At 44.7% G+C, this 18,826-nt stretch overlaps 1 protein-coding gene across 2 annotated transcripts in view; it reads right to left on the bottom strand.

Annotated features, from left to right (window-relative positions):
- The window catches only part of LOC122565077 (uncharacterized), a 44,624-nt gene that overhangs the window by 13,981 nt on the left and 11,817 nt on the right, over positions 1–18,826 (bottom strand). For both annotated transcript variants that reach the window (XM_043720710.2, XM_087976251.1), the window contains exons 2-4: positions 13,750–13,882; positions 4,091–4,180; positions 1,966–2,131 (exon numbers count right to left, since the gene is read on the bottom strand). In XM_043720710.2, coding sequence (XP_043576645.2) covers positions 1,966–2,131; positions 4,091–4,180; positions 13,750–13,865 — 372 coding nt within the window. In that variant the 5' untranslated portion in view covers positions 13,866–13,882. The remainder of the gene's footprint in view (positions 1–1,965; positions 2,132–4,090; positions 4,181–13,749; positions 13,883–18,826) is intronic.

Here is an 18,826-nt window from a genome sequence, read left to right as displayed (position 1 = left end):
TCCCATAACATCTCACTCAGGCACTGGAAGACCCGACTGACTCTGCCACCAAACTTGCAGGCAGTGTGTTTCAGACACCAACCACTTGCTCTTGGATAAAGACCTATCAAACATCACTACTGCGTCTTTCACCAATTACATTTAATCTGTGATCTCACATCCTCGATTCCTTTTTGAGTGGGAACAGTTTTTCTGGATCTACTCTGTCCAGGATCCTCAGCATTGTGAACACCTTGTCCCAACTTCCTCTTCTCCAAGGGAAATTACCCCAGCTTTTCCAATCTATCCAGGTAACTGAAATTCTTCTTCCCTATTACCATTCCTGCCAACCTCTTCTGCAGTCTACCCTGCATCAGGGCCACACAGTGATTCAGTGGTTAGCACTGCTGCCTCACATTGCCATGGGCCCTGAGTTCAATTCCAGCCTGGGGATGGGGTGGGCAACTGTCTGTGTGGGCTTCCTCTGAATGCTCTGGTTTCCTTCCACCACCCAAGGATGTGCAGATTAGGGTGGATTGGCCATTGGAAATGCAATGTTTACAGTAATGAGGTGAGTCTGGCTGGGATACTCTTCGGAGAGTCGGTGTGAGCTCAATGGGCCCCTTTCCGCACTGTAAGGATTTTATGATTCTCTCACTTGCCTTCACATCCTTCTGGAAGTGCAGTCCCTGAAACTGTACTCCCACTGAAAACAAACCAGTGTCTTATATAAGGTTAGCACAATTTGTACTTCAAATTCCTATTAATAACATTTGGGATATCGTACACTTTCTGTAGAGTTCCCTCAACCTATCCTGCCACCAGTAATGACTGATACCCATGTACTGTCAGGTCCCCATGCTTTACACCCACTTTCTAATTGTACTTTGTATTGAATATTGTATCCCCAAGTTCTCCCTATCCAAGTCTCCCTACGAAATCTCACACGGTCTGCACTGAACTTTATCTGCCACATGTCTGCCCACTTCACCAACTTTTCAATGACTGTTTGAAATTCCTCACTGCCCTCTTCACAGTTTATAATACTTCCTATTGTATTGTATCATCAACAATTTCTAAATCTGTTCCCTGTTTCCCAAGATGTTGGGCGTTAAGATTTGTTCTTGACTGATATTGCTTTAGCAATTCCTTCAAAAATGTTCCAGAGCACCCCTGTTAACAAGCAAGGCACCAAACACCCAGCCTGAACTGACAAACAGATCACCCAACTATAACACCATTGGGGTAGGAGGGGAAATGTCATAGTTTGGTTAAAGTAGGGGAATTTTATTAGCTGATTTTTATTACAACAGCGTAACAGTGTGGCCCATAATGTGACTGTCACTATCTCAGCGTGAATGTGCATATCTCTGTCACAGTGTTGATATGACAGTGCATCTGACAGAGTTATTGTGAACAGTGTGACTCAGTCACCTTGACAGTGTTTGTGAATGTCTCTGTTACAGTGTGTGTGACTATCCCTGTGACTGTGTGATAGTGTGTGACCCTGTCCCTATCACAGTGTGTGTGACTCTATCTCTGTTAGTGTGTGTGTTTGTCTGTCTCTGTGCATGTGACAGTGTGTGATCCTGTCCCTGTGACTGTGATAGTGTATGTGATCCTGTCCCTGTGACCACGTGACAGTGTGTGTGACTCTGTCTCTATTAGTGTGTATGTCTCTGGCTCTGTGAATGTGACAGTGTGTGTGAGACCCTGTCTCTGTGACAGTGTCTGTGATCCTGTCCCTGAGACTGTGTGACAGCGTGTGTGACTCTGTCTCTGTGACAGTGTGTGTGATCCTGTCCCTGTGACTGTGTGTGTGACTCCAACCCTGTGTGACACAGAGTTGCTTAGATCGGGATTCACCTGAAGTGGGCTCAGAATTATGTTACAATGCATTGTGACAATTAACAGTGATAAAGTCAGGTTTGTATTATTACTAATTCAGGAAATGAATGGCCCTGGCGGGGCAGGCCAAACCCCTACCTGTTCACAAGGTATGGTCAGGCATTCAGTGTAGGGGTCAATGGGAAACTGAGAGTGGTAGTTGACCAAATCCTGCAGTGAATTGTGGAATATTGACTCTCCTGTGATGTTGTACTGTCCATCTGCCGTTACATCAATGATAAAATGACGGCATCGATCAAATGCTCTGGAATAGACACAAGCAGAGAGGGTTAAAAAAATCCGTTCACTCCAGCTTATTAGTGACTGAGTAAAGAACATAATCAGCAACAAAGTGAAAAAGCCTCAAAGATCAGTTGTTGCAAAAACCCAAGGGAGGGGGAGATCAACAACCATGTCAGGGTGAATGGCAACCATTGTGAGGAATCTTTTTTGCAACGTCCCATCCTCATTTCTTGCATACTCTTGATGCGTTAGTACTCTGCCTCTGTCTATGGCTGTATGATAATTTTACAGCTTGAGTCTAGATTTTGCATTCTTGCAGGTCCAAATGCCTTCTTTAAAATAGAACTCTTCAAAAGTGTAGTGTTTTGACACTAATCCTGTGTGTACATATGGGATAAAGGATTCAGTAATTGACAAGGTTTTAAAGGATCATAACGCCAGAAATTTGGAAATCTGAACTTTGTGGGCTTTTTAAAAAGACTTATCAAGTCTAAATGATTGCAGCTGCAAGTTCAGTAGCTGCCAGGAGGGAAAGGGAAATCTCTTTGTCACACCCAACAAAGTGTCAGGGAAACCTCAAAGTGTTGGATTTGAAAGGAGGAAATAGATTACAGACTGAACTATAATCTACTGGGCGCTATCTCAGACTATGTACGCAATGGAAGAAAAGACTTGTATGTTGGGATCCATTCAGTCTGAACAAGAGATGTGATTTGTATTTTTTACCTTTCAAGGAATCAAACAAAAGACAAGTGTTAAAAGTCTTTTCAATCCTGGTCTTTTTATGCGAGTGGACAAAGGAGTGCTAGGGAGCCGAAGGATTTATTTGCACTCGCTTTGGTTCAAATGATAGTGTGCTATGAAGGTCACAGTCCAAGAACCATTGACTTATCACCCCTACATTACAGGTCAAGGAATCTATCGCTCTGGATGCTAGAAGCCAGCTAGCCTCCAAGCCAATTAAGAGAAAACTGAGCAAAAAAATTTCAATCACTCTGCAAAAGGCAGGGATCACAAAAACCGCTGCTCAAAGATAAAATTGACTGCTTGGCTATTAACATTGTACTGACTACTCTTCATGAACATTCCTGATGAAGGGTTCCGGCCCGAAATGTCAAATTTCCTGCTCCTCGGACCTGCTGTGCTTTTCCAGCAACACACTCTCAACACTAGTCTTCACAAACAACCCAGAGAGTAAACTGCATTTTCTTTGTCTTTTCAGAGATCACTGAATTCCTATGTGTGTGTGCGCCCATTACATTATTCTTTTTCTCACATTTCATGACCAATAAACTCAAGCTCTGTTAACTGAAGAAAATCTGGTTAAATTGGCTTCTTTCAAGATCTAAGTTCATCTTGGTCTGGGCGAAAAGTGTCCACACTGGAGGAAACTTTTCAAATTAATGTTGTTCAACCAATTGAGGGGGCAAGCGAATGAAGAAGGGGAATCAGTTCAACTCTCCTCAACTGGGAGTTTGACAATTTGGGCTATTCTGTCTGGAGTCATAATGATATGGGAGTCTTGCCCCGGGGTGTGCTCATAACAGTATGAACAGGAAGAGACCAGCAGGTTTTCCTGTTCAGTTAAAATGTAGCTTCTCAATATTTTAATGCTCTGTACCCAATCCTCCACCATTTTTTAAAAACCTCATCCAACAGAAATCTCAGTCCTGAAGTTTTTAATTGACCCTCAACCTTAATGGCATTCTGGGGATGGTTAGGGATAGGGCGTTCCAGATTTCTACTGCCCATTAGGTGATGCAGGGCTTCCTGGGATTGGCTCAGATCAGCCTGCGCAAGGATCAGGTTTGGTGTCCGTCGTGACATAGCTCATAGCTTACCGAGATCTTACTGCTCCACCCAGCACCCACTAACCTCCACCATGTTCCCAGTTGCTGAGTTGTTGGGGGTTGGGAGTGGGGGAGGCGGCTGGAGATGTGGGTCTCAGGTCAGGGAGATGGGGGTCTCAGTTCCTTGTTACCTGTATGAGAGACTAAATCCAATCCGACTCTCACCAACACGGATGAGGAAACAGCCCTGAGGTTTATCCTTCAGCAAGTGTTCAGCTTCTCTGTCAGCGAAACAGATGGTTAATACATGGACAATACAGAGTTAACAAATGACTAACACACGGACAATATAGGGTTAATACACTGTAACACGATTGTGGCAGGGGGAGGATTGGAGTGTTGAGGGATGGGAGTGGAGGGGAGGAGATTGATGTTGGGGAGAGGACGGGGTCTGTTCAGGGAGAGGAGGAGTGGTGAGGATGAGGAGGGGGAGTTTTGGGAGAAGGTGTGTTGGGGCACTTGGAGGAGGGGAAGTGTTGGGAGAAGGGGGGGTTGGCTGTTAGAGGGGGAAGGGTAAGTGTTGGAGGAGAGTTGCAGGAGTGTTCTGGGAGGCGGAGAGAAAGGGTAGTTGAGGGTGGGGGATTGCGGGGAACTTTGGGACTGGGTGTGATTGAAGGAAGGGAGCAGGAGTCTTGAAGAAGTGGTGGGGAGAGAGTGTGAGGGACGGGAGAGGGAGTGTTGAGGGAAGGGGAGTGTTGGGGGGTGGGGAATGTTGAGTGGGAGGTGTGGGGATGGTCAGCAGTGAGTTGGGAGGCTTAGATTGTGTTCCTTCCCTGGCACTATCCAAACTCATTGCTTCCAAATGGATCAGAGCCAGTCAGAGACAGGGAGACAGTGTGAGTGATACCAGGGGTCCAGAAGATCTGGGTTCATATCCAAACTGCCCTGGAGATGGGACATAACATGACTAAATATTCAAAATAACTCTCAGCTAATGACAGATTTAATTCTGATCATGGTGCACTAAGTTGTCTCACGAGTATTTCCCAGTTCGTTAATAAATGCCTGTTTTACATAATCAGCTTCCCCTCTGCATCCTCACCACCCCTCCTCTCCATGAACACACCCCGTCCTCTTCCCCCACACCAATCTCCACCTCTCCCCTCCCCCAACACACCCTCTTCCCTGCCCTACACTCCTACTCCCCTCCCACCCCTCAACATACATTCACCCCCCTCCCAATCGTGTTACTGTGTATTAACCCTATACGGGCTGACAAATGTGATGCTGGAAGAAGGGCTTATGCCCGAAATGTCGATTCTCCTGGTCCTTGGATGCTGCCTGACCTGCTGCGCTTTTCCAGCAACACATTTTTCAGCTCTGATCTCCAGTATCTGCAGTCCTCACTTTCTCCTGGTTGATATTAACCCTATACGGTGTGTAAATTGCTTTTATAAACTTATGTAACACCGCACGACAGAGAGTCAAAATTAGATCATTTGGCCTAACTAGTCAGCTCCACAATGTGATCATGGCAGATGGCTGCGTGTCCCTGGGTAGGATAAAAGGCAGCACCATGCACCTGACCATTAGCCCTGGGTCACTCTGCAGAGACTTCATTAAAATCATTCAAGTTCCAGCGAAAACCAAATCTGCAGATTTAAGGAACTCTGAACTGGGCCCATAATGCTCCAAAGTTCAAAGTATATGTGAATGTATACACAGTGTAGGTTACGAAGGAGATATCGGAATGAGGGGTGTATCACAGTGAGGGATATATCACAGTGAGGGTATATCACAATGAGGAGTACATCACAGTGAGGGGCATATAATAGTGAGGAGTATAGCACAGTGAGGGATATATCACGGTGAGGGTATATCACAGTAAGGGGATACCACAGTGAGGGGTATATCACAGTGAGGGGTACATCACAGTGAGGGGTATATCAGTGAGAGTATATCACAGTGAGGAGTCAGTCACAGTGAGGGGTATACCACAGTGAGAGGTATATCACAGTGAGGGTATATCATAGTGTGGGGTATAACAGTGAGAGTATATCGCAGTGAGAGTATATCGCAGTGAGGTGTAGATCACCGTGAGGGGTATATCACAGTCAGGGGTATATCACAGTGAGGGGTATATCACAGTGTGGGGTATATCACAGTGAGAATATATCACAGTGAGGAGTCAGTCACAGTGAGGGATATATCACAGTGAGGAGTCTGTCACAGTCAGGGGTATATCACCATGAGGAGTATATCACCGTGAGGGGTATATCACAGTGAGGAGTATATCACCATGAGGGGTATATCACAGTGAGGAGTATATCACCGTGAGGAGTATATCACAGTGAGGAGTATATCACTGTGAGGGGTACACCACCATGAGGGATATATCACAGTGAGGATTATATCACAGAGAGGTGTATATCACCATGAGGGGTATATCACAGTGAGGAGTATATCACCGTGAGGAGTATATCACAGTGAGGAGTATATCACCGTGAGGGGTATATCACCGTGAGGAGTATATCACAGTGAGGAGTAAATCACTATGAGGGATATATCACAGTGAGGATTATATCACAGAGAGGAGTACATCACCATGAGGGGTATATCACAGTGAGGAGTATATCACCGTGAGGAGTATATCACAGTGAGGATTATATCACAATGAGGGTGCTATCACAGTGAGGAGTATATTACAGTGAGGAGTATATCACAGTGAGGGGTATATCACAGTGAGGAGTATATCACCGTGAGGGCATATCATAGGGTGGCACGATGGCTCAGTGGTTAGCACTGCTGCATCCCAGTGCCAGGGACTGAGGTTTCATTCCCACCTCAGGCAACTGTCTGTGTGGAGTTTCCACATTCTCCCCGTGTCCGTGTGGGTTTCCTCCGGGTGCTCCGGTTTACTCCCACAGTCCAAAGATGTACAGGTCAGGTAAATTGGCCATGCTAAATTGCCCATAGTGTTAGGTGCATTAGTCAGGGGTAAATATGGGGAATGGGTCTGGGTTGGTTTCTCTTCAGAGGGTTGATATGGACTTATTGGGTCGAAGGGCCTGTTTCCATACAGAAGGGGAAATCTAATCTAATCACAGTGAGGAGTATATCGTGATGAGAGGTATATCACAGAGAGAGGTATACCACAATGAGGGGGATATCAGAGTTGAGTGTATATCACTGTGAGGGGTATACCATGGTGACGGCACATCCAAGTGAGGAGTATATCACAGTGAGGAGTATATCACAGTGAGGAGTATATCACCGTGAGGAGGATATCACAGTGAGGAGTATATCACCGTGAGGAGGATATCACAGTGAGGAGTATATCGCGGTGAGGAGTATATCGCGGTGAGGAGTATATCGCGGTGAGGAGTATATCACAGTGAGGGTGCTATCACATTGAGGAGTATATCACAGTGAGGAGTATATCACAGTGAGGAGTATATCAACGTGAGGACTATATCACCGTGAGGAGTATATCACAGGGAGGAGTATATCACCGTGAGGAGTATATCACCGTGAAGAGTATATCATAATGAGGAGTACATCACAGTGAGGAGTACATCACCGTGAGGAGCATATTACAGTGAGGGTGCTATCACAGTGAGAGTGCTATTACAGTGAGAAGAATATCACAGTGAGGAGTATATCACCATGAAGAGTATATCACAGTGAGGAGTATATCACAGTAAGGGTGCTATCACAGTGAGGAGTATATCACAGTGAGGAGTAAATCACCATGAGGTGGATATCAGAGTGAGGCGTATATCACAGTAAGGGTGCTATCACCATGAGGAGTATATCACAGTGAGGAGTATATCACAGTGAGGGTAGAATCACAGTGAGGAGTATATTACCGTGAGGAGTATATCACAGTGAGGATTATATCACCGTGAGGAGTATATCACCGTGAGGAGTATATCACAATGAGAGTGCTATCACAGTGAGGCGTATATCACAGTGAGGGTGCTATCACCGTGAGGATTATATCACCGTGAGGAGTATATCACAATGAGGAGTATATCACAGTGAGGGTGCTATCACAGTGAGGAGTATATCACAGTCAGGGTGCTATCACAGTAAGGATGCTATCACAGTGAGGAGTATATCACAGTGAGGAGTATATCACCCCTGTGGAGTATATCACTGTGAGGAGTACAACACAGTGAGGAGTATATCACAGTGAAAGTATATAACAGTGAGGAGTATATAACAGTGAGGAGTATATCACCGTGAGGAGAAAATCACAGTGAGGTGTGTATCACCATGAGGAGTATATCACAGTGAGGAGTATATCACAGTGAGGAGTATATCACCCTGTCGAGTATATCACCGTGAGCAGTAAATCGCAGTGAGGAGTGTATCACAGTGAGGAGTATATCATAGTGATGGTGCTGACAGTGAGGAGTATATCAGAGTGAGGAGTATATCACCGTGAGGAGTATATCACCGTGAGGAGTATATCACAGTGAGGAGTCTATCACCATGAGGAGTATATCACAGTGAGGAGTATATCACAGTGAGGAGTGTATCACAGTGAGGAGTATATCACCGTGAGGAGTATATCACAGAGAGGAGTATATCACAGTGAGGATTATATCACAGTGAGGTGTGTATCACCGTGAGGAGTATATCACAGTGAGGAGTATATCACAGTGAGGAGTATATCACCCTGTGGAGTATATCACCGTGAGCAGTAAATCGCAGTGAGGAGTGTATCACAGTGAGGAGTATATCACCGTGAGGAGTATATCACCGTGAGGAGTATATCACAATGAGAGTGCTATCACAGTGAGGCGTATATCACAGTGAGGGTGCTATCACCGTGAGGAGTATATCACAATGAGGAGTATATCACAGTGAGGGTGCTATCACAGTGAGGAGTATATCACAGTGAGGAGTATATCACCCCTGTGGAGTATATCACTGTGAGGAGTACAACACAGTGAGGAGTATATCACAGTGAGAGTATATAACAGTGAGGAGTATATAACAGTGAGGAGTATATCACCGTGAGGAGAAAATCACAGTGAGGTGTGTATCACCGTGAGGAGTATATCACAGTGAGGAGATATCACAGTGAGGAGTATATCACCCTGTGGAGTATATCACCGTGAGCAGTAAATCGCAGTGAGGAGTGTATCACAGTGAGGAGTATATCATAGTGATGGTGCTGACAGTGAGGAGTATATCAGAGTGAGGAGTATATCACCGTGAGGAGTATATCACCGTGAGGAGTATATCACAGTGAGGAGTCTATCACCGTGAGGAGTATATCACAGTGAGGAGTATATCACAGTGAGGAGTATATCACAGTGAGGAGTCTATCACCGTGAGGAGTATATCACAGAGAGGAGTATATCACAGTGAGGATTATATCACAGTGAGGGTGCTATCACTGTGAGGGTGCTATCATTCTGAAGGTGCTAACACAGAGAGGAGTATATCACCATGAGGATTATATCACAGTGAGGATTATATCACAGTGAGGAGTATAACACCGTGAGGAGTATATCACAGTGAGGAATATATCACAGTGAGGAGTATATCGCCGTGAGGAGTATATCACAGTGAGGAGTATATCACAGTGAGGCGTATATCACCTTCAGGGTGCTATCACAGTGAGGAGTATATCACAGTAAGGAGTATATCACAGTGAGGAGTATATCACTGTGAGGAGTATATTGCCATGAGGAGTATATCACAGTGAGGAGTATATCACAGTGAGGAGTATATCACCGTGAGGAGTATATCACCTTCAGGGTGCCTCACAGTGAGGAGTATATCACCTTCAGGGTGCCTCACAGTGAGGAGTATATCACAGTGAGGTGTATATCGCCATGAGGAGTATATCACAGTGAGGATTATATCACAGTGAGGAGTATATCACAGTGAGGAGTATATCACAGTGAGGTGTATATCACCGTGAGGAGTATATCATAGTGAGGGTGCTATCACTGTGAGGGTGCTATCACAGTGAGGAGTATGTCACCGTGAGGAGTATGTCACCGTGAGGAGTATATCACCGTGAGGATTATATCACAGTGGGGAGTATATCACAGTGAGGAGTATATCACAGTGTGGAGTATATCACCGTGCGGAGTATATCACTGTGAGGAGTATATCACTGTGAGGAGTATATCACCACGAGGAGTATATGACCGTGCAGATTATATCATAGTGAGGAGTATATCACCGTGCGGATTATATCACAGTGAGGAGTATATCACAATGAGGAGTATATCACTGTGATGGGGCAATCACAGCGAGGGGTAGATTACCGTGAGGAGTATATCACAGTGAGGTGTATATCACAGTGAGGAGTACATTACAGTGAGGAGTACATCACAGTGAGGAGTATATCACAGTTAGGGTGCTATCATAGTAAGGATGCTATCACAATGAGGAGTATATCACAGTGAGGAGTAGATCACCTTGCGGAGTATATCACTGTGAGGAGTAGATCACCGTGAGGAGTATATCGCAGTGAGGAGTATATCGCAGTGAGGAGTATATCACAGGAATATATGACAGTGAGGGTGCGATTACAGTGAGTGTGCTGTCACGATGAGGCCTATATCACAGTGAGGAGTATATCACCGTGAGGAGTATATCACCAAGAGGATTATATCACAGTGAGGATTATATCATAGTGAGGAGTATATCAACGTGAGGAGTGTATCACCATGATGATTATATCACAGTGAGGATTATATCACAGTGAGGAGTATATCACCGTGAGGATTATATCACCGTGAGGAGTATATCACAGTGAGGAGTATTTCACCGTGTGGAGTATATCACAATGAGGAGTATATCACAGTTAGGGTGCTATCACAGTAAGGATGCTATCACAGTGTGAAGTATATCACAGTGAGGAGTAGATCACCTTGCGGAGTATATCTCTGTGAGGAGTATATCGCAGTGAGGAGTATATCACAATGAGGAGTATTTCACAGTGAAGAATATATCACAGTGAAGAGTATATGACAGTGAGCGTGCTATGACAGTGAGGGGTATATCACAGTGAGGAGTATATCAGAGTGAGGAGTATATCACAGTGTGGGTATATCATGGTGAGGGTATAGAGAAACCTCGAATATCTGAATATCGGATTATCCGATGGTGATCTCGAGGTTCCCATAGAAACGTTACAACAAACATGTGTTTCCAAACACTGATTGTTCCAACGCCTTTTGCTTACAGTGATTAAAAGTGATCTCGGCTTACTGAAATGTTGTCGAGAACATACGTGGACATCGATAGGAACCCAGGTACCGTCTCCAACTGACTGACCTCACTCCCTCTCTCTCTCCCCACACTTTCCCTGGAGTTCTACACAGGGGTGTACCCTAAACTCTCCTTCCCCAAATAATGTCTCTAACAATGTCCTGTACAGGAGAAAGGTGGAACCGGCCAAAATGTTGCAGTAAAACGATGTGTGTGTGTGCACGCGCGCATGTGTGCACTACTTGGAGACTCAACCACCCCCCCCCTCCCAACCCCCCCCAAAGGCAGCAGCAGCAGCAGTCTTGTTGTTGGTGTCCAGTCTCGGTGCCCCGGAGACAGGATGGGGGTGGACAGGGTTGGGTGCGAGTGGGGAGGCAGTGTTGAATGGGGTTGGGGGTGCAGGCAGGGGTCAGGCAGTGTTGGATGGGTTTGGGGAGGCAGACGGTGTTGGAAGGGGGCAGGGGGTGGACTGTGGTGGTGTTGGATGGGGATTGGGGAAGTGCAGGGGACGGGGGGACAGTGTTGGCCTGGGTTGGGGGGTGGACGGGGTGAACAGGGAGGTGGGGTTGGATAGGGTTGGGGTGCGGGCAGGGGGTGTTGGATGACGTTGGGGCTGGCGGGCAGGGGGACTCATGCGCGGTGTGCTGCTGCCTTGTCTCCTGGACGGGGAGCGGACTTAACAGAAAACTCCAAGCCCCAGAGGAAAGGCATTGAGTCAATTAGCCAAGTAATCAATTTTCCGGACGAAATAATGCCTGCCCGTCTCGTTCAGATAATCGAGGTTCCCCTGTAAATCACTGTGAGGGTACATTGCAGTGAGGAGTATACCACAATGAGGGGTATATATCAGCGAGGGTATCTCAGAGTGAGGGGTATCTCAGAGTGAGGATGCTATCACAGTGAGGAGTATATCACAGTGAGGAGTATATCACAGTGAGGAGTATATCACAGTGTGGTATGTATCATGGTGAGGGCTATATCACAGTCAGGGGTATATCACAGTGAGGAGTATATCACAGTCAGGAGTATATCACAGTGAGGAGTGTATCACAGTGAGGAGTATATCACAATGAGGGAGTATATCACAGTGAGGGGTATATCACAGTGAGGGGTATATCACCGTGAGGGTACGTCACAGTGAGGAGTATATCATGGTGAGGATTATATCACGTTGAGGAGTATATCACAGTGAGAGGTATATCACAGTGAGGGTACATCTCAGTGAGGAGTATATCATGGTAAGGAGTATATCACAGTGAGAGGTATATCACAGTTAGGGGTATATCACAGTGAGAGGTATATCACAGTGAGAGGTGTATCACAGTGAGGAGTATATCACAGTGAGGAGTATATCACCGTGAGGATTATATCACCATGAGGAGTATATCACAGTGAGGAGTATTTCACCGTAAGGGGTATATCATAGTGAGGAGCATATCACAATGAGGAGTATATCACAGTGAGGATGCTATTACAGTGAGGAGTATATCACAGTGAGGAGTATATCACAGTGAGGAGTAGATCACAGTGAGGAGTATATCACAGTGAGGGTGATATCACAGTAAGGATGCTATCACAGTGAGGAGTATATCACAGTGAGGAGTATATCACAGTGAGGAGCATTTCACAGTGAGGAATAGATCACCTTGAGGAATATATCACTGTAAGGAGTAGATCACCGTGAGGAGTATATCTCCGTGAGGAGTATATCGCAGTGAGGGGTATATCACAGTGAGAGGTATATCACAGTGAGAGGTGTATCACAGTGAGAGGTGTATCACAGTGAGGAGTATATCACAGTGAGGCGTATATCACAGTGAGGAGTATATCACCGTGAGGAGTATATCACAGTGAGAGGTATATCACAGTAAGGAGTATGTCACAGTCAGGGGTATATCACAGTCAGGAGTATATCACAGTGAGGAGTACATCAATGTGAGGGCATATCACAGTGAGGGTAATATCACAGTGAGGGGTATATTATGATGAGGTGTACATCACAGTGAGAGGTATATCACAGTGAGGGTAATCTCAGTGAGGAGTATATCACGGTGAGGAGTATATCACAGTGAGGGGTATATCACAGTGAGACCTATATCACAGTGAGACATATATCACAGTGAGAGGTGTACCACAGTGAGGGGTATATCACAGTGAGGGGATATCACAGTGAGGGGATATCACAGTGAGAGGTGCATCACAGTGAGGAATATATCACAGTGAGGGGATATCACAGTGAGAGGTGCATCACTGTGAGGAATATATCACAGTGAGGGGATATCACAGTGAGGAGTATATCACAGTGAGGGGTATATCACAGTGAGGGGTATATCACAGTGAGGACTATATCACCATGAGGAGTATATCACAGTCAGGGGTATATCACAGTGAGGGGTATATCACAGTGAGGAGTATATCACAGTCAGGGGTATATCACAGTGAGGGGCATATGACAGTGAGGGATACATCATGGTGAGAGGTACATCATGGTGAGGGATATATCACCGTGAGGATATATCACTCTACTGTGCCTTTTATATGGTAAACGTGATCCTGGAATAATTCCCAGGCGCTTCCTGCTGTTGACCTCTGTTGTGCCAAGACTCACCTCCGGGTGATGATGCCATAGAACCAGTCTGGCACTGTGCCGCCTCTCATCAGCTTTGCAGCTTGCGTTGTGGTGAACCAGGTGATGGCAGCTTTCCGAGTCACAGTCCTATCCATCGCAGTGACTTTGGCTACTGTCAGATCACAAAAGGGACAGACCATCACTCTTTCAGGTGACCTAGCCACTTTACCTGTCAGCGCAACTGCTCTGCAGTGTCCAGCATTGCCCCAACTTTCTGCCCATGCCCAAGGCCTCACCTCTGATGTACATGGCTCTACCATAACACAAGAGGGTCTAAATCATGTGAGGTGGGGGTTACCTGGGAGACCCTGCCCTTTCGGCTGTGGCCACTGTTTGTTCAGATCATTTCTGTTTTATATGCTCATGGGATATGGACATTGCCCATTCCGAAATGCCCAGGAGAAGGTGGTGGTGAACTGCCTTCTTGAACGGCTGTGGTCCAGCTGCTGTGGGTTGACCCACAATGCCTTTTGGGACGGAATTCCAGGATGTTTGACCCAGCGACACTGAAGGAATGGCGACACATTTCCAAGTCAGGAAGGTGAGTGGTTTGGAGGGAAACTTGAAGGCAGTGGTGTTCCCATGTATCTTCTGTCCTTGTTTTCTGGATGGAAGAGGTCGTGGGTCTGCAAGGTGCTGCCTGGGGATCTTTGGTGAATTTATTAACTGCTGTCTCCTGTCACCTGACCACCTAAACACCCAGGTCCCTCTGCTCCTCTATCTCTTTAGAATTATACCCTCTATTTTATATTGCCTTTTAACATTCTCCCTTCCAAAATTCATCACCTCCTTTATCTTTCTCCCCTTTGGCCCACTCCACCAACTGCTCAAAGTCCTTTTGGAGTTCCACATTGTCCTCTTCATGTTGTACAATTCTTTCAGGTTGAGTCTTCAAACTTTGAAAATGTCCCCTACACATCAGATCCAGTCATTGATACGTATGAGAAAAAGCAAGCGTCCCAGTACTGACCCCTGGGAAATTCCACTACAAATCTTCCTCCAGCCCAAAACATTTCCAATGACTATTACTTTCAGTTTCCTATTACTCAGCTAAATTTTGTATTCATATTTTCACTGTCGCTTTTACACCAGAATCTACAACTTCCTTCACAAATCTGTTGTGTAGCAGTTAACACAAAATTAGGTATTACCTTCACCAAGCCTTTCTGTTAACTACTCAAAACATTCCAGCAAGTTACTTAAATGCCATTTCCCCTTTGGGTTCCCCAAAGCCTGTCTGTCATCTCCAAGGCACAAGTCAGTACTGATGGAATACTCCCTGAATGGGCGCAACTCCAATACCATCAAGAAGTTTGACACCATCCAGGACAAAGCTGCCTGCTAGACTCGCACTATGTCCACAAACTCCCTCCACCACTGATGCTTAGTAGCAGTGTTTAACATTTGCAAGATGTACTGCAGAATTTCACCAAAACTCCTTCGGCAGTATCATCTGAACTCACGATCGTGGCCATCTCAAAGGACGATGGCAGCAGATACATGAAAACGCCACAATCTGCAAGTTCCCCTCCAAGTCACTCACCATCCTGACTTAAAAAGATAACACTGTCCCTTCAGTGCCACTGGCTCAAAATTTGGAACTCCAGCCCTAAGGGCTTTGTGGGTCTACCTCCAGCACAAAGTCTGCAGCGGTTTAAGAAGGCAATTTACCACCACCTTGTCAAGGCCAGCAAATTTCAGACAATAAATACTGGTCAGCCAGCAGCATCCACATCCACAAGTGAAAACAACTGACCAACTGTGGTCGAACTCTACACAGAGCACATTGAACAATAGGTATGATCAAGGGTCATCTCCCCAGTTCCTCAGCAAACCTTTGCTGTTGGTCACCAAATTACATTAAAATGATAACGTGCCTTCAGATGTCCATCACTGTCTTAGTTAAAAATCACACAACACGAGGTTATGGTCCAACAGATTTAATTGGAAGCACACTAGCTTTCGGAGCGACGCTCCTTCATCAGGTGATTGTGGAGGGCTCGATCGTAACACAGAATTTATAGCAAAAATTTGCAGTGTGATGTAACTGAAATTATACATTGAAGAATTGATTGTCTGTTAAACCTTTCATCTGTTAGAATACAGTGATAGTTTCACTTCTTTCATGTGTAAATCACAAAACCCTTTTTTTTAAGTTGCATTCTTGGGTTAGCTGTTAACAATGGTGATAGCTAGACAATGTGTTGAAGGTGTTAGCCCCCTGTGTTCTCTGTCTATGACCTGATGTTTAGATTGATTCCAATCTAAAAAGTGAAATAACAGAGTTTTACATAAATTCATGCAGTTTTTGAGCTCAGAGTTCGACATGAATCTATGTGGTTTTTGAGCAAAGTGCAATGTAACTTTGTACCAAAAAAATTCACCACACACAATATATATGTGTGCATATGGGTCTTTGTCTGTCTGTGTGTGTGTCTGTCTCGGGTGGGGGTTGTGAGTGTGAGAAAGTGTGTGTGTGTGTGTGTGTGCGAGTGTGTGTGTGTAGTGAGTGCAGAGTGTCTTAAGTCTGTGAGGGGGTGTATGTGTGGGAGTCTGTGTGTCTATAAGGGTGTGTGTGGGTGTCTGTGTGCGCGTCTGTGTGTATCTGTGTCCGTGTGCATGTGAGTGTGTGTGTGTGTGTGTAGGAATATCTGTGTGTGTGTGTGTAGTGCAATGGTGATCACCTGTAATGTGACATGAACCCAAGGTCCCGGTTGAGGCCCTCCCTATGGGTACCGAACTTAGCTATCAGCTTCAGCTCGGCCACTTTCCTCTGCTGCCTGTCCTGAAGTCCACCTTGGAGGATGGTCACCCGAAGGTCTGAGGCTGAATGTCCTGGACCACTGAAGTGTTCCCCAACTGGGAGGGAACCCTCCTGTCTGTTGATTGTTGTGCGGTGCCCATTCATCCGTTGTCGTAGCCTTTGCTCAGTTATTCTGAGAAGTTTTCCAATAGCATTAAAGTTATATCAATTCTTCTTTCTTTTGTTTGTATTTTAACTGTAGGGTAAGATTTCAAGTTGGTGGTTTGACCGATTGAATTGCATCCGGAACACAACGCCTTACACTTTCCTTTAAAAATAAGAAAAGGCTGTGGTCTAGACTATCCTCTTAGTCTATTTTGAAGGGGTTTGGTCTGGTCCACATTGGTGATTATTGGAAACTTTGCAACCAACCCTGCCCTTGTTACTCGGTAGGACTGAATTTAGTAAGCATTAGAACTCAAATTCAGCATCATGGAACTGTCTGTTCCCTGCATTTACAATGTTTACAGCTTGCTACATTGTACAGTATAGAAGAGGATTTCACCACAATTGAAGCTTCCTTTGGAGTCTGCCCAACTCATTTACAACATAAGAATAGGCGTTCAGCCACCTTTTAAAATAAAAGGGAAGGCACTGATGATTGAGATGAAGAGTTTTTATTTTTAATTCAGTGAAATATGAAGCTATGGAATCCTCTTTCATAGAGGAATGTTGAAGTCCAGTCATTCTGTATGTCTGAAGTAGAGATTGACAGATCATTAAATCTGACAGTTCACCTGCATTGCGCCTTCCTTCCAGCACAAAGTTCTGCTTGGATTTGTGACACCCATAAAGTTAAAAATGTACATTTGGTCCCCAGTGTCCAAATCATTGCTAAACATCTGAGGCTGAAGTACTAATCCTTGTGATACCCCACAGGTCACAGCCTGCCAACGTGCCAAAAACTTATTTATTCTACTGTCTGTTTTCTAGCTGTTGCCAATCATTAATCCATGGCAGAACATTACTTCCTACATTGAGTGTTTTAATTTTGCTAATTGATTTATTCTGGGGGCATTTTATCAAAAGCCTTTTGAAAAGCCAATATATGCTATGTCCATCAACTTCTCTTCATCAATTCTGTTCGTGACATGCTGAAAAACTCTGATAGGAGATAATCACCAATGCATCCACTATTACCATAGCTACTTCTTTCAACATTCTGGGATGTAGAACATCAAGGCCTGGGGACTTAGCAACCTTCAGTCCCATTAGTTTCTCCAACACAATCTTCTAACTAACATTAATTTCTTCTAAGTCCTCCATTGTCCATTGGATTTTTAATACACACATATCCTATTCTTCCTTTCTTTATTGCTATTTCTGGGAACTTCATATGCCTTTTTTTAACCTTGTACAATCTTTAAGTTCCTTTGTTAGCCACAGTTAACTGACATTTTTTGGGGGTTTTGTGGCTTTAAGGAATGTGGTAAACTATATAATAACTATTTATAAATAAAGGCTATCCATTGCTTATGTACCATCATACAAAGTTTTGTCCCAGTCTATTCCAACCTCTTACCTTCCTTTGTTCAAATTTAACTCCCTGACTTCAGAGTGGACTAATTCTCTTTCAAAAATAATGTAAAATTCTATCGTCTCCGTCATTGCTAAAAGTTATTTATCAAAAAGATTTTTAGTAGCCCTTTTTCATTACAGAATGCCAGGTCTAAAACATAATTACAGAATCACAAGAATTGTCACAGTGCAGATGGAGGCTATTTGACCCATTGTGCCAATCTCCTGCTTTCACCCAAATTCCTGCGCATTATTTCTAATCCAACAATCATCCGAGACCCTCTTGAATGCTTCAATTGAACTTGCCTCCACCACATTTCCAGGCAGTGCACTCCACTCTAACTATTTGTCGTGTGAAAAATGTTTTTCTCAGATCACTGTTGCTTTGTTTGCACATCACTTTAAATCTATGCCAGCCCCCACCCTCATTTTTGTTCCTTTTACAAGTTTAAACAGATTTACACTATCTATTCTATCTCGCCTGCTCATGATTTTGAAAACCTCAATTAAATCTCCTCTCAGCCTTCTTCTCTCCAAGGAGATTAGTCCCAACATCTTTAATCTATCTGCAGAACTGAAATTTCTCATCCCTGGGACCATTCTCGCTTCTGCTTTCTCTCTAATGCATTCACATCTTTCCTGTATATAATATTCCAGCCCGGGTGTAATAAATATCTTGTACAAGTTCAACATCACCTCCTAGCTTGTTCTTTAATCGGTTGCTCAATGTGTTGC

This window comes from Chiloscyllium plagiosum, unplaced genomic scaffold (assembly GCF_037043375.1).
Source record: "Chiloscyllium plagiosum isolate Xiang-an unplaced genomic scaffold, Cpla_swu_hap1 HiC_scaffold_28, whole genome shotgun sequence".
Taxonomy (NCBI): domain Eukaryota; kingdom Metazoa; phylum Chordata; class Chondrichthyes; order Orectolobiformes; family Hemiscylliidae; genus Chiloscyllium; species Chiloscyllium plagiosum.
Note: the sequence above shows the minus strand (reverse complement) of the source record. Positions and strands in the feature narration are given on the sequence as shown.